Source organism: Candoia aspera, chromosome 3, assembly GCF_035149785.1.
Source record: "Candoia aspera isolate rCanAsp1 chromosome 3, rCanAsp1.hap2, whole genome shotgun sequence".
NCBI lineage: Eukaryota > Metazoa > Chordata > Lepidosauria > Squamata > Boidae > Candoia > Candoia aspera.
In genome coordinates this window covers 75031300-75045331 of record NC_086155.1, presented here as the reverse complement: position 1 = coordinate 75045331, position 14032 = coordinate 75031300, and the positions used below count along the sequence as shown (strand labels likewise).

Below are 14032 nucleotides of genomic sequence, written 5' to 3'. Positions count from 1 at the left end.
TATATCATTGCAGATGTTTCTTTCATGGAATATTCTCATTTAATGCAGAGCAGATGGCTGGGTCAAAAGCAGGGTATGAGTTTTTTGCATGTTTGTTTTCAGTCTGACTCCTGCCTGATGTGACTTGAGTTAGCCAATTTCATGAGGCAGCAGGACAGCCAACATGCAGAGCACAAATGTTTCTCAGGTAACTGGCCCAATCAAAGCAATGGACACAACAAATATCAATGTCCCATGACCTCCTGGTTGCCTCTGATTTCATTATTTTTGGATAATGGAGAAGGTAACATAAGCTACTGTCCTATATTTATCAGTCTCTTCATGTGACTCTGTTAACACATTTGGTTACCTCTGGCCGAGCAAAATTGCAGTTTTTGAAGCTTACCATCCAACTTCCCTGGGTTTTAGCATAGCATTTATTGTTTAATCATTCTCTGAGGCAAAGAATGTTCTTCATTTTACCAAAACAAGTCTACTACACCTTAATAATGAGCTAATAATTATTTCTCTACCTAATAATTTATGTATCATGGCAGATATTCTGAGACACTGCCTTCTTTTTCAAATCCTAAAATATTCTTGGGCCAAACATTTTACAGTGTATAATTCTTGAAGGAGACTATAGTTTTCTGTATACTGTTTTCTGTATTCTTTTTCCTTTTTTCTTTTTTCAACTTTCCGTCACTTTGAGGAGGCTGGTAACTAAGAAACATGGATAAAATTAATGACTTCAGCTTTATATGTTTTATGTTTCTTTTTAGCTTTTGATTCACGGACATGGTACTACCACACACAACAATAAGTAATGTTGGATGTTTTCTTTTAAATTTGTTGCCATTCCCTTGCCATTTCATTCAACCTATATGACCAAATATATATTTTTAATTCAGTGATATTCTTTTCCAGGCAGATGGTGCTTCCTCTATCACAGTAAGTAAGCAACTGTCTTTGATCAACATGCGGAGAAAAGAAATAGACAGATTGGTGGTAGCAGCACTGCCAATCAGCTGTTTGGCAGCACTGCACTAGAGTCATTGCCACTCAGTTGCTGAAAACCTGGTGGCATATCAGTGGTGATAGAGCAGGCAATGATCTTGGACGAGGTGGTGGCAGCAGCTGTGTGTCTGGCTCAGACTGTTTTTCCAACTGAGCAGTGGTAGTTGCAATGACCTGGGGATGCTCAACCAAGGTGTTTTGAAAGGTATGGGCACCTAAGGTGGCAATGCTGAGTGGCAGTGGGAGTGGATCTAAGGTGGCAATGCCGAGTGGCAGTGGGAGTGGATCTAAGGTGGCAATGCTGAGTGGCAGTGGCAGTGGCAGTGAGTCTTCTGGAGGATTGGTCTGCGTCCTGCAGTTGTTGTGAGGCTTGCCACACTGGAGAGCAACCATCTTGTCCCCTACATGTGATGACAAGATTTAAAGGGGCTGAAGTGTGTGCTTTGTGTTCCATCTTTCAGCAGCTAAAATTTTCTACCTATGCAGTCTGAAGAACCAGTTGATGGAAGGAAATACACTTGTAGATTCTGGACAGAGAATGGTGTTGAGAGGCCGGTATCAACAGGGGTGCAGATGTCTTTCCTCTGGATAGGAGATGAAAGGGGCAGTGGAAATCCCCAGTTTGCCTCAGCTTCAGCAGGGTTTGGAGGTATGGCTTAGACCTCTAAGTACCTGGTGAGAACAGGGTGAAAAGGGAGGGTGGAGTGGTGTTATATGGGTGGCTGAGGAGGAAGACAAGGTTGTCTAAGGCTAGGGATGCCAAGCGCTGGGCAGAAATGTCCTGCAGAAATAGATTAGCTACTTAGTTGATTGATTGTGCTATCAGAGTGTGAGATGGGTCCCTCTGACCTGTGGGAGGAATGGCAGGGGTCAGGGGGCTGGTTAGCTGGGGAGAAGGGACTGGCAATAACATAATGGTGGTGATGGGCAAAGGGAAATATGGTGGAAGATGGGGATGGGCCACTCCTGGGGAAGGCAGTCTTTGCATTTTATACCAATCCAGTATTCCAGCCCTCAGTGGCTCTGGCTATCAGCTACTGCTGGTAAATTCCAGGTCAGTCTGTAGTAAGGCCTCCCTCATCCAGGACCTAATAATGGAAAGAGAGCTGACCTGGACCTTGCATGAATCACCAAGACCTGAGTACTGGGGGCAGGGGGAGGGTTCCCTTCTTGGAAATGTGCCCATCTGGGTTTCAAGTGTAGTACTAGCTGCAGCCCCAGGGTAAGGGGGGTGAAGTGGCTATAGTGATCCAAGAGACTCTGGTGGTTTTCATAGGCACTGGCCCACAGAAAACTGGATTTGAGATCCTGTTAATGAAGTTGGGCTCAAGGGATCAATGGGATTGTTGCTATTGTATCAACCTCTCTGCTCATAAAGCGTTTTTACCTGAGCTGCTCAGTGTTATAGGTGAATTGGCTATAAAGCCCCCAGACTTACGGTACTCAGGAACTTTCACCTGCCTCCCTTGTATGTGGAGTTAGAAGCAGAATCATGGACTTAACCCAGATTATTGAGGGCCCAACATGCAGCAGAGGTTAGAACTAACTTCAACTGTCTTATATTGTTCCTACTATGGAAACATGGCCAATCTAACTAGCTCTCCAGCTAGCTTGGTTTTGTCAATCTCAACAACCTGCTTATAGCCGCCAAGACAGGACTGCTGATGGGCTATATTAACCCTGTAAACCTGAGGCTCTATATTCCTATTAGAATAATTAGAAACAATTTTAAAAAGAACTAATGAAATCATCTCTATATTTAATTTTCTTTTCTACCTACGATTTAGGCAATATTAAGAAACAAAGCAAAACAAAACAAAAGAGATTTGTTATTTTCATTTCACATGATACAAATTTCATTTCTGTTCACAAATTTATGTAGCTATAAAGGCACTGATTCCCATTTTCCATATAAAATTCCACTTTAGAAATCAGATTTTTTTTTCTAACTGCAGTATCTACTGCACAATGAGAAATTGATGGGTGGACAGAGAGATCAATGAAGAAATCTTTTTTAAATTGAGAAAATAAATGCAGTTAAATGCAAAATAAATAAAGGAAATCAAAGAAAGGGGGTATATTTGAAATGTTTAGAAAGAACAAAGAAGGAAAGAATAATAATCAAAAGAGACGATACACTATAATTAAAGAACACAAGAAAATGTATTTGTTCAACTTTCCTTTGTGAATAGGACATACAACAATGTAATTAAATTGCATGCTTACACTTTTTTAAGCAAAACATTACAAATTTGCTGTCTTTGCTAAACAAAGATACTTTTTAATGCAGCTATAGTTTTGATCTTGACTTTCCTCCATGATTTAGAAATAAAGTGGTATTTTAATCATTCTCATCCAACTATATGCACCCATCTCTGAAATTCACACTAATTTAAGATATACTGGATCAGGATTACTACATGTGAATTAACAGTCTGGTCATGGCATAATTTTGGACTGGGACTTGGGCTGGGACTGCTCAGTGCCTAAAGGAAGGACCACTTTGTAATCCAAAAGCTCTGAATTCCCCTGAGATAAACATTTACTTAAATAATAAATTATTTTCAAACATTTCCAGAATTCTCTCTCTCTTCATCTGAACAAATAATCTTCATAATTTTAGAAAGTAAGCCATGTTTACCCAGGATTATATTGCTCCATGTTTGAGCATAAAATACATTCCTAAGTCAAGTATACAAATGCAAACATTAACGATAGCACTTGTTAATGGGAGTCCACAGCTGCTGGTCCCACCACTGTATGCATAAGGAGAGCCTATATAAAGTATAGATTGAAGTAGGTACAGTGGTATATACAGTATAAGCCCTTTCACCTCCTCCCTACGCATGCTCCCATGTAACACGAAAAGAGTAACAATTCGGTTTGAGCTTTAAAAATGTTTTAGAGAAGTGCAAATGTAATTTTCTAAAAAGTGTTTTTTCAAAAAAAATTCTTAAAAACAATTATTTCTGTAAAAAAACCTTTTCCTGTTCTTCTCTTTATTACACACATTTAATCTATTGAATCTAAGAGAATTAATAGAGCATTCCTTCAGCTCATCAATTAAAACTGTATCATTAGATCAAAAAAAGTAATTGTATTCTCAGGAAAAAAACAAAACAGCATCTTTAATTTACAAACTAATTCTTTTAAAGTCTGTAATAGCTTTTTTCACAAGAGCTTAGCAATTTATACACAATGAGTGAAATCACCTTGGATTCTCACAGACAGTACCCCAAATTCAGTGATGATTTAGCAGCAGACTGTAAACAGTTCTATACGCATCTTTGTATAAATCGTTTCTGATCACTGTTGCTATAGCTACAACACCAGTACATCATTCCAATGGTACCATATCATGAACAGCTTTAATCAAAAGTTGGCCAAGACATGTCTTTTTCTCTGCAGTTAATGAATGAGGATATTTTAATTATATTTCATGATGAAGACACTGCGCTTAAATGAAAAAACTTTACAGAAAAAAAGATATATTCCAACTGAAGTATTATTTATCCTTTCAGAAGGAAACCAGTTGTTTTGCCCTTTGAAAGCACTTGAGGTTCTTGCTTCATGAAGCCAAACAAGGCTGAAATCCCAAGTGTGCTGAGTAGATAACAAACCCTATTCTGTGCATATCTCATTTGATTTAAAAGGGTCAGTTTGGTCTAGTGGTTAAGGCACCAGGCTAGAAACCAGGAGACTGTGAGTTCCAGTCCTGCCTTAGGCACTTTTGGGCCAGTCCCTCTCTCTCAGCCCAACCCCACCTCACAGGGCTGCTGTTGTGGGGAAAAGAGGAGGAGGAAGGAGTATTAGGTATGTTCACCGCCTTCAGTTATTTATAAAAATAATAAAGGTGGGATAAAAAACCTAAAAAAACATGCAAAAAGAGTTAATTTAAATAATCACTAATTAATTTTGATTCACTGCTTAAAAAATAAATAACATTTCCATTTTTAATAACAGTTCCATTTGTCCACATAAAAGAAAGAATACTTAAAATTACCTTTATGAAGAACATCATATACGTTCATAAGATGCTTTAATATGAATTCTTACCTCTTGCGTTTTCACATTAAGATATCCATAGTGTGCCCTTAGAGGTTGCTTTTGTGTATAAGAAAATGGCATCCACTGAACACTGGTCTGACCAAAGCAATTGAGTATGAGAGGAAAGCTGACTTCATTTGTAAGACGCGCAATGATCAGGATTAGAAAGGCTGCTGTAAAGCCAATTACAACCATGGCCTTGCGCTGCAAATGGGATAGAAAAAGAAATTAACAAGAAATATGAGTTTTTTAACTTAAGGGGGAAAAACAACTAAATATAACTTCAATGTTTTATATGTGCTTTGACATTTATTAGAGAAGAAGCATATGCAAAGATCCTATTCCCTCTTCATTACAGCAGAAGAAACTAGCTTGCTCATACAGATAAATGCATGCAGCTGCATCATACACACACACAAACACACACACAGTATATTTAAACACACCCATCCACTTAATAATAGAGAGAGCAGCATACAGGTAGTCTTCACTTAATGACCATTCATTCAGCAACCATTCAAAATTACAACGGCGCTGAAATAATGGCCTTACGACCTGTGCCAAAAAATTACAACTGTTGCAGTGCCCCTGCAGTCACATGATCAAAATTTGGACGCTTGGCAGCCCTCCCGCATTTACCGCTGCAGGGGTGCTTCAACTCCCCCCCACCTATCTCCCCCCCATCTCTTCCCTTCTGGAAGCCCTGCAACCTGCCGTAGGGGTTTCCGCTATCTTCTCAGCTTATGCTAACTTCTCAGTGCCGCTGATAGCGTAAGGTGAGAAGATAGCATTCTGAAGGGAGCCACGTGGAAGAAATGACCGAGAAGCTGGGTCCAAAAAGGACTCAGCCAAGGCAGCCAGGCATTTTTGCTTCACCCATGACGGCTGAGTAAAAAAGGCAAAAGTAGGTGTGGGGAACTGGGAGAGGAGGCAGCTAGGTTAACAAATGCAGGTTGGGGAGGGTGGAGCTTGCTATTGGCGGACTCGCGCCCATACGGGTGGGATGGGACAGGACGCCTTGCACTGTGTGGATGGGCTTCCCATCCCTAAGACAGGTTGCAGGACTTCCAAAAGGGCAGAGTTGGTCAGGTAGATAGGTGGGTGAAAGATAGGCGGAGTTGAAGGCAGTGTTAAGGGCTGGGAGGAACCAAGCCTGGAATGGCTTGGATTGGGTTGGGTGCTCAGGCTAATAGTGGGTGAAATTCACTTAATAATGGCAAGGGGAATTGCTAGGATTGCCATCGCTAAGCAATACCATCTCACTTTACAACTGCATGGCTTAGCAATGGAAATTCCAGTCTCACTTACTGTCATTAAGTGAAGACTACCTATAGTACAGGCCATTCTAGACAAGGGAAATTTCATGCATGGACACTAATTGAAAACATTGAATTCACTTTCCTAAATTCAAAAAGGAGCTGCAGTTTCTAAAATTCAAAAGTTGCATAGATGGTATCATTAATGAGATTCCACTAAGAAACTTGTCCCAATAATTTTTTGGAGAGAGAACAGAGCAAAGTTCAAGAAATTGTTCATTTTATTCTTCCTTGATTAATTAGGGAAAAAATATAATGTTTTGGGGTTGGTGGCTGCTGGAATGAATGGTTCCCTTTAGGGTTTTCAAATCCATCCTGAGCAGGCAGTCTGTACTATGAATGCACAAATGACCCATGTTTTAAAAATTAACACCCCAAACACTGTTTATTTTTAAAACTAGCTGCAACAGTTTCCTACATCCATTTTCTGACATTTTTATGGCTCCACTAGGAGAATCACAAGTTAAGGGCAAATATATTATTTCTTTTAATGACTATGCCCTAAGGGATCTTTGGACTGCTCAGTGAAAGCTACTCATTCTCTTCTCCAGACCAAAGGGAAGTGAAGAATTACAAATTTAGAAGATAGTCCTCATTCCCTATGCCTTATAGGAAGATGGCAAGCAAAATATATGACATACCAAGATTATACTGTAATGGTAACAACACTGAGGGTTGCAGCATGTTTGGGTTGATATGGGAATATAGCAAAGCTGAATGAGAAGTGAAAATTATGTATCTATTTTCAAGTCTGTATCTCTTATATCTCCCTATTTAAATACTATTTCCAACTATTTAATCACTATACAGAAGGCAATTGAATGACTGTAGACTGGCAGTAGAGAAGAAGCTGAAGGAAGGGAAAATAAATTAATGAGTTTGAACTGCACTTTATGTCCTAATGATGGTGTTTGAAACTTGTACCTCCAGTTGCTACATGCAGTTACTATTATATTTTTTTAGTTCATAATTTTTATTAAAGATTTTAATTACAATAGTAAAAGCAAATACAAACTAAACTCAGAAAAAGAAGAAATACAAAGAATACAAAAGTACAAAGAAAAAAAAGAAGATAAAGAAAAAGAAAAGAAACATGTAAAGAAGTGACTTTCGATCTTCATCACAATAAGTAAAAACAAATTAGATAACTCTTCACCCCCTATAACAGGGGTCCCCAACCCCTGGGCTGTGGACTGGTACCGGTCCGTGGCCTGTTAGGAACCAGGCCACATAGCAGGAGGTGAGCGGTGGGCGAGCGAGCGAAATTACATCCTGGGTATTTACAGCCACTCCCCATCGCTCGCATTACCACCTGAGCTCCTCTTCCTGTCAGAGAAAGCAAGCCCTCTGGCTACTATCTCCAAACAGCTCGAAGAAAAAAGAATAAAAGGTTGGGAAAAAGAGGAAGCGCTTGAATCATCCTGAAACCATCCCCCCACCCGGTCTGTGGAAAAATAGTCTTCCACGAAACTGGTCCCTGGTGCCAAAAAGATTGGGAACTGCTGCCCTATAAGGTTACAAACAAATATCTCTTCTTCCCATAAACCATCCCTTATCTATATGCAAATCCATAAATCAACAATTTTTCAGTCCTATGTCAGCAAAAAGTCTATAAAGGGTTACCAGAGCTTTATAAAAACATGAGTTATTTTAACCTTGCTCAAACAAAACAACTTTATATTCCTTCCGTTTACTTCTGACAATCTTGATCTTTAATTCATTCAGATGTTGTCATAGGATTTGGTCTGTCTTCAATTTTTATTTTTCCTATCACAGAGGCATTTTGCAAACCTTTTTTCCAAATCTAGTAAAAAAAGTCATTATCAAGGTCATTCTCTTGGTTTGTCATTTGCATTTCCACTTTGATTTTCAAAACTTCAACCAGCTTCTTTTGAAAATCCAGTAAAACAGTCCTTATCAGGGTCATTCTCTTGGCTTCTCATTTGTAATTCAACTTTAACCGCCTTCTCTATTTTGTAATCCACACTTTTTTTTATTATCCAGTATTTCTGATTCTAGTATTTCTACATCAGATTTAACATCTTTTGGACATAGTCTATCCATAGAAGCAGGCATCATTACTGACATTCCTGATATTATAGCTACTAATGTCCGGCCCCATTCTTCAAAAATCTCCTGAAGTATTTCAAATGTTATAGCATTTTGTGGCATTTTGTAAATCCCCATACTAACTGAAAACAAAAGGTAAGCTTACACTTTTTTTTTCCTTTTCGTTTTCTGCCTGGAATCTTTAGTCCACTCTATTGTCCAATTTCTGAAATCATAAAGTCTCAAATTTCTGTTATGACTTAGACAAAATAATCTGGTTCCCATGAAATGCTGTTTATTTTATTTAATTATTTCCAAAATCTTACAGTAGAAGTCTCAATGTTCCAAATTTGTCTGGTTCCTTAATTCATTTGTAACTTTCTTAGATCAAAATCTTATTTTGCCTTTTGCCATTTATTTCCAATTCCTTAAATTCTTAAACTTATAGTTATTTTTTCTTTTGTTCAAGAAGAAAGGTAAACTCACCAGGTGGCTTTTCAAACTTGTCATTCCAAAGATCTCTAATAGCCTTAGAATAGTAAACAAGCAATTTCTGAAAGTGATTAGAAAGTGAAGTTAGCAAACACCACTGTCAGTGTCCTTTAAAAGGCTCCACCACAGTTGTAAGCATGATGGCTGATCCCCTTTTCTAATGGCGCTCAGACTCATGGGACACTGCTGTCCTGTTGTCTCCTTGCAAGGAAGAGCCATCTGGAGCACATGTGGGTGATCTCCTGTTCTCTTCTTATCTGGAGAAGTTCCGAAGAACCAGTCTACTTGACAGTTCTTCAGGTTTTGCCATGGTCATTGTCTCTGGTCTTTCAGAAGACATGTTTACTTCGCCATGCCTCCCCTGGAAGTCCTACATGCAGTTACTATTATAGCAATGCACTTATTCAGTCCAATGCATACTCTATTTGTAGCTACAGTGGTTGTATTACAGATGTAATGATGATGAGGAGCCTGGTAGGCAATCTCATGTGCTTCAGTATATGACTATTTAATATAGAACTGGACAGCCTGAGATCCATGGGCTGTAGGACACTATCCATGAAACCCCATTATGACAACACCAAAGCATCTCTGGCTCTTTAGAAATTCCATCTTTTTCCACTTTGCTTAATAATGTCCATTTTTTTACTGGTACTAATGTCAAAATTGTTGCATTTCTGCTGCCATTGTCAAGGAGAATGCAGCTTTATTAAATCATAGAAGGTAGTGTTATATATGTATGGAGAAGTGTTAATTTGGGAAACTCTCCTTGTGCATGTATGCAGATAGGTATACACATACAGACATCACCCCCAAAAGTCTGCAACACCACATTGTACATCTCTTAGGTCCAAAACATTGTCCATTAATGATTTCCTGTGTATTAGTTCCTAAAATAAGCAAGATTTTAATCACACTGATTAAAACAGGTATGTAAGCAAAATATTCATTATTACATTTTTATAAGTGTTAAAGCATTAATTTATAAAATTCAGACAATGACAATGAAGGAAGATAACACCACGGAAACTCAGTGAAAATTTTAGCACTTACTATTAAAAATTGACACTTAATTGTCTGGTAAAATACAAACATTCCCATTTAAGGCAGGATAATTTATGTAGTGGTACCAATCTACTTTTATATGTAGTTTGTTCTGCATTGTTAGTCTTAAATCAATGAATATAAAAATCTACAAACATAATCTTATCAAACATTACAAAACCATTATATGGTTGAATTTCTGTTTGCTAATGGAAACCTCAGTTGTGCATGGCTCACTAGGGACACGTTGTTAAAATGAATGGAAGGTGTAAAACCTTACAATTTATACAAAAAAAGTATAAATAAAATAGCTTGCTGCTAACAAGAACATTTTTCTAGGGATTATGACCATATTTTAAAAAATTGTAAGTGCCAAAAAGACCCAGTAAAAGCTCAACAGCAAATTATAATAATTTTAATGTGCTCTGATCCTTTAATACATTTCACTCTTCAAATTATTAAAAGAAAATTATATTCGTAGGTCTTTTTTTGCTTATCTTTATTAAGTCTTTTTTTTTTTGGCTTATTTTTACTAAGTGAAACATGCATTAATTTAGTATCGCTATGACCAATCTGTTCTAGAAGATAAAACTGGATGAACGTAACCTCTACACATCCCTATTATGCCTTAGCAATCTATGAGTATTGCCATCTTTTTCTGGCAATTCTGAAAATTCGATCTCAATAATAAGATAACTCTGATCCTTGTCTCACTTAAAGGAATCAGAATTATTCTGCCTAGTGTGTATATCAAAATCAATGAGCAGAAGACATGATGCATCACTCTTTTTAGAATTAAATTTATGTGTGCTGAAGACAAAGGACAAGGCAATTTAAAATTTGACCTATGCTTTTTCTAGTAGTACTTTCAATGAAAACTGAATAAAAGTCTAGTTGAATGAAAATGAAAACTTATACACACAAGCTCAGTCAGTCAAGCCAGAAAATCACAAGTAGTGCTGATCCGAAAAGGAATGTAGTTTTTTCCTCCTGCTTTTTTTCCTTTTTTCCCTGTGAAGCAGCAAATTGAAACTATTGCCAATTTTCACATAAAGCTATGTCTGGACAAAATTTAATCACAGCCAGAGATCTATGATTATGCAGTATATTTATCATGCCTTTTGAGCCATATGTTCACAAATAAAGAGTATATTTCAGTTTCAACATCCAAATGATTCCTCAATCATAAAATTCTCCATTACTTTATAACTAATCTACAGAGCACAGCTAACAATGGAATATACCGATGTCTATCTCTTCCCCTATAGTCACATGTGAGTTAACTTAATAGTACATACATATATGCACATGTACATAGCCATCACATTATTTTCTTTTGGGATAAGCAGCATTATGTGAAGCGTAAGAAAGGGGCAAGAAATATTAAGCCAAAAAATTCGAAGGCATGAGATTAAAAATAGGAAAGGAAACATTGCTAAATGTAGTTTACACTAAAACCATTAAAAGTATCTCTCCGTAACTTACAACCCATCTCTCTTTCCATCATTTCCATATACTGTTTCATATATTGCCTCTCATTCTTTAAATTACTCATTTTTTCTTTTTTTGAGGTTCACATCAATTCCATCCAAACATGATTTTCTTCATCTTCTTCCCCTTCCACTCCATCCACTCACTGTTCCTTCATGTATTTGTTTTGAATTTTGATCTTTATATGTACTTTCATATCAATCACTCATTTTTATATTCAGTCTGTATATATTCACCATCTATTCATTCTTGGCCTGACCTCTTCTTGTTTTGCCACCCACACTACTTCAGGGGTGCCTGAACTCTTCAGCTCATCAACCCATTCATGAAGTTTCAGATTGTTCATTCACTCCTAAACTTTTATTAAATGAAAATAATTTAATAACTACTACTTTAACTAATAGTACTACAGCAACAACAACAACACTTTGGATAGTCCCATCGACCCTTGAAGGTTGATATTGACCACGTTGAGAAACTCAGCATTACTTAAATAATCTTTTCCCATTGTGTTCAACTTTTCTGTATCTGCCAACATATCCAACTCTAACTTCCATGTAACATTGTGGTCTGAAGCATACTCTTATATGTAGCCATTTTCACTTTTTTAAAATTCATTTGCAAGAATCCACATTGTACACTCCATTTTTCTACCAATATTTACATGTCTTTTCTCCACCCATTTTCTCCATTCATTTCTGCATTCTACCAAAGTACACAAATTCAACAACTTGTTCTAGTTTTTTGTCATTTATGTATGGCTTGCAATTATTCATTCAATTTTCACTGTCAAACAAAAATATTTCAGTCTTTGATACATTAACTTGCAGAACTCTACTCTTTTGTTGCATCATACAATCTTCCTAACATTCACTGTAAATAAAATTGGTTCTCAGCCAACAAGCATTATCTGCTTATATAAGTATATCTATATTCTTGTTCCCAAACAACACGCCAGTAGCATAACTGCTTACACTTTTATCCATAAATACATTAAACGATCACATAACTTATTCCCTAGTCACTGTTGAACCATTTGCTAAATTTCCCTTTCATTTTGGTATTTGCTTTACATCTACAGTATCTAATATTGCTCATATTACCTTCAGCCACCAGTCTTCATCTTCATATCTATGTAAAACATTCCATAATTAAAGACTATTCACATTATCATATGATTTCTCTGGATCAACAGTCATACAATAAACTTTATAATTCTCATGCATTTCTTAATGAGTTGTTGAAAAGAAAAATCTGATCTGCATGCCCCCAGCCCAACATAAAACTATAATTCACTTTCCAAATTTTGTTCATTGTCATCTCTAATACCCTTTCTGTGTCATATTTCACAATTCTGTCAAACACCTTCACAGGCACACTTAACAATCTAATCCCACTATAAGTATTTGCATTCAGTCTTTCTATTTATTCTTTTGTATAGGGGAACAATAACAGCATTCTTCTATTCATCAGTTCTTCCCAGTCTTCACACACACATTATACAAGCTTCACAGATACTCCATAAGAAAACCACATCCAACACTTCTCCAGTTATACTCCCTATGCTTGAACATTTCTCAACATTCTGACATTTATGACTTCCTTTTCATCTTTTAAAGTTTATTTTTTATTTTTAATTTCACTTCCATTCTTTGACACTACTATTCCCATACTGATCTCTAAAATACTGCTTCTAGCATTCTCTTACTTGAGGTTCATCCCAAATCACTTCTTTGCTTTTATTGTGAATTCTAATATTTCAGCTATAAAGGTTCTTTGTTTAGCCCTTTTCACGCACCTCCATTTTTTCATTTCCATCAAAATCACTCTGCATTTTCTTTGTCTTTTTTATCCTTAACAGTTCTTTGCTTTCTTTTATATTCTTTGCAACTTCTTCTACTTATGTTTTGCAGTATCTTTTTCTCATCATTTTCTGCAGCAATCATTCTCTGATAGGAATTTTTTTTCTCAACTACAGACTCTTCATCATTCCATATTTTTATGTCTTATCACTTCTGTGGCCCTCGGAAATATAATACTTTTCACTCTATCCCAAATAACTTGTTTCCTTAAATCCACTTTCCATTCATTCCTTACATCCACTTTCCATTCATTCCTTACATCCACTTTCCATTCATTCCTTACATCCACTTTCCATTCATTGGGAGATTAATTTATATTCTAATACTCTCATACAGGAGTTATACTTTCTGTTCCAGCACTCTTTCTGATTTTTTCCCTCATTTTCTCCTTCTTTCCTTTCCTCCCACATCTATTTTTCCTCAAGATCAATTCCTAACATTCAGTCGCAAGATTATCTTGACGGAGATATGCAGGATCCATTATCTAGGCAAAAGGGATTGAAGCACTGTTAAAGTCCAGAACAAGAAAACATTTGGAAGCAGCTCAGACACCCCACAATCCACTGAACCATAAGGAGGAGGAGAAGGTACAGCACAATCAGACTTGCAAGAATCTAATTATAGCCAATCCCAATAAAAGTAGCATTAGCCTTCCAATGGAGTTGATTTCCTGGTCTGGTCTACCTAACTGGGCTGACACATATTCAGAGCCTCTCATTATCCTTGTATTGTTCA

General features: G+C 37.0%; 1 protein-coding gene across 1 annotated transcript in view; it reads right to left on the bottom strand.

Moving 5' to 3' along the window:
* Positions 1-14032, bottom strand: part of ST6GALNAC3 (ST6 N-acetylgalactosaminide alpha-2,6-sialyltransferase 3) — a 314798-nt gene that overhangs the window by 187550 nt on the left and 113216 nt on the right. The window contains exon 2 of the mRNA XM_063298138.1: positions 5053-5247. Coding sequence (XP_063154208.1) covers positions 5053-5247 — 195 coding nt within the window. The remainder of the gene's footprint in view (positions 1-5052; positions 5248-14032) is intronic.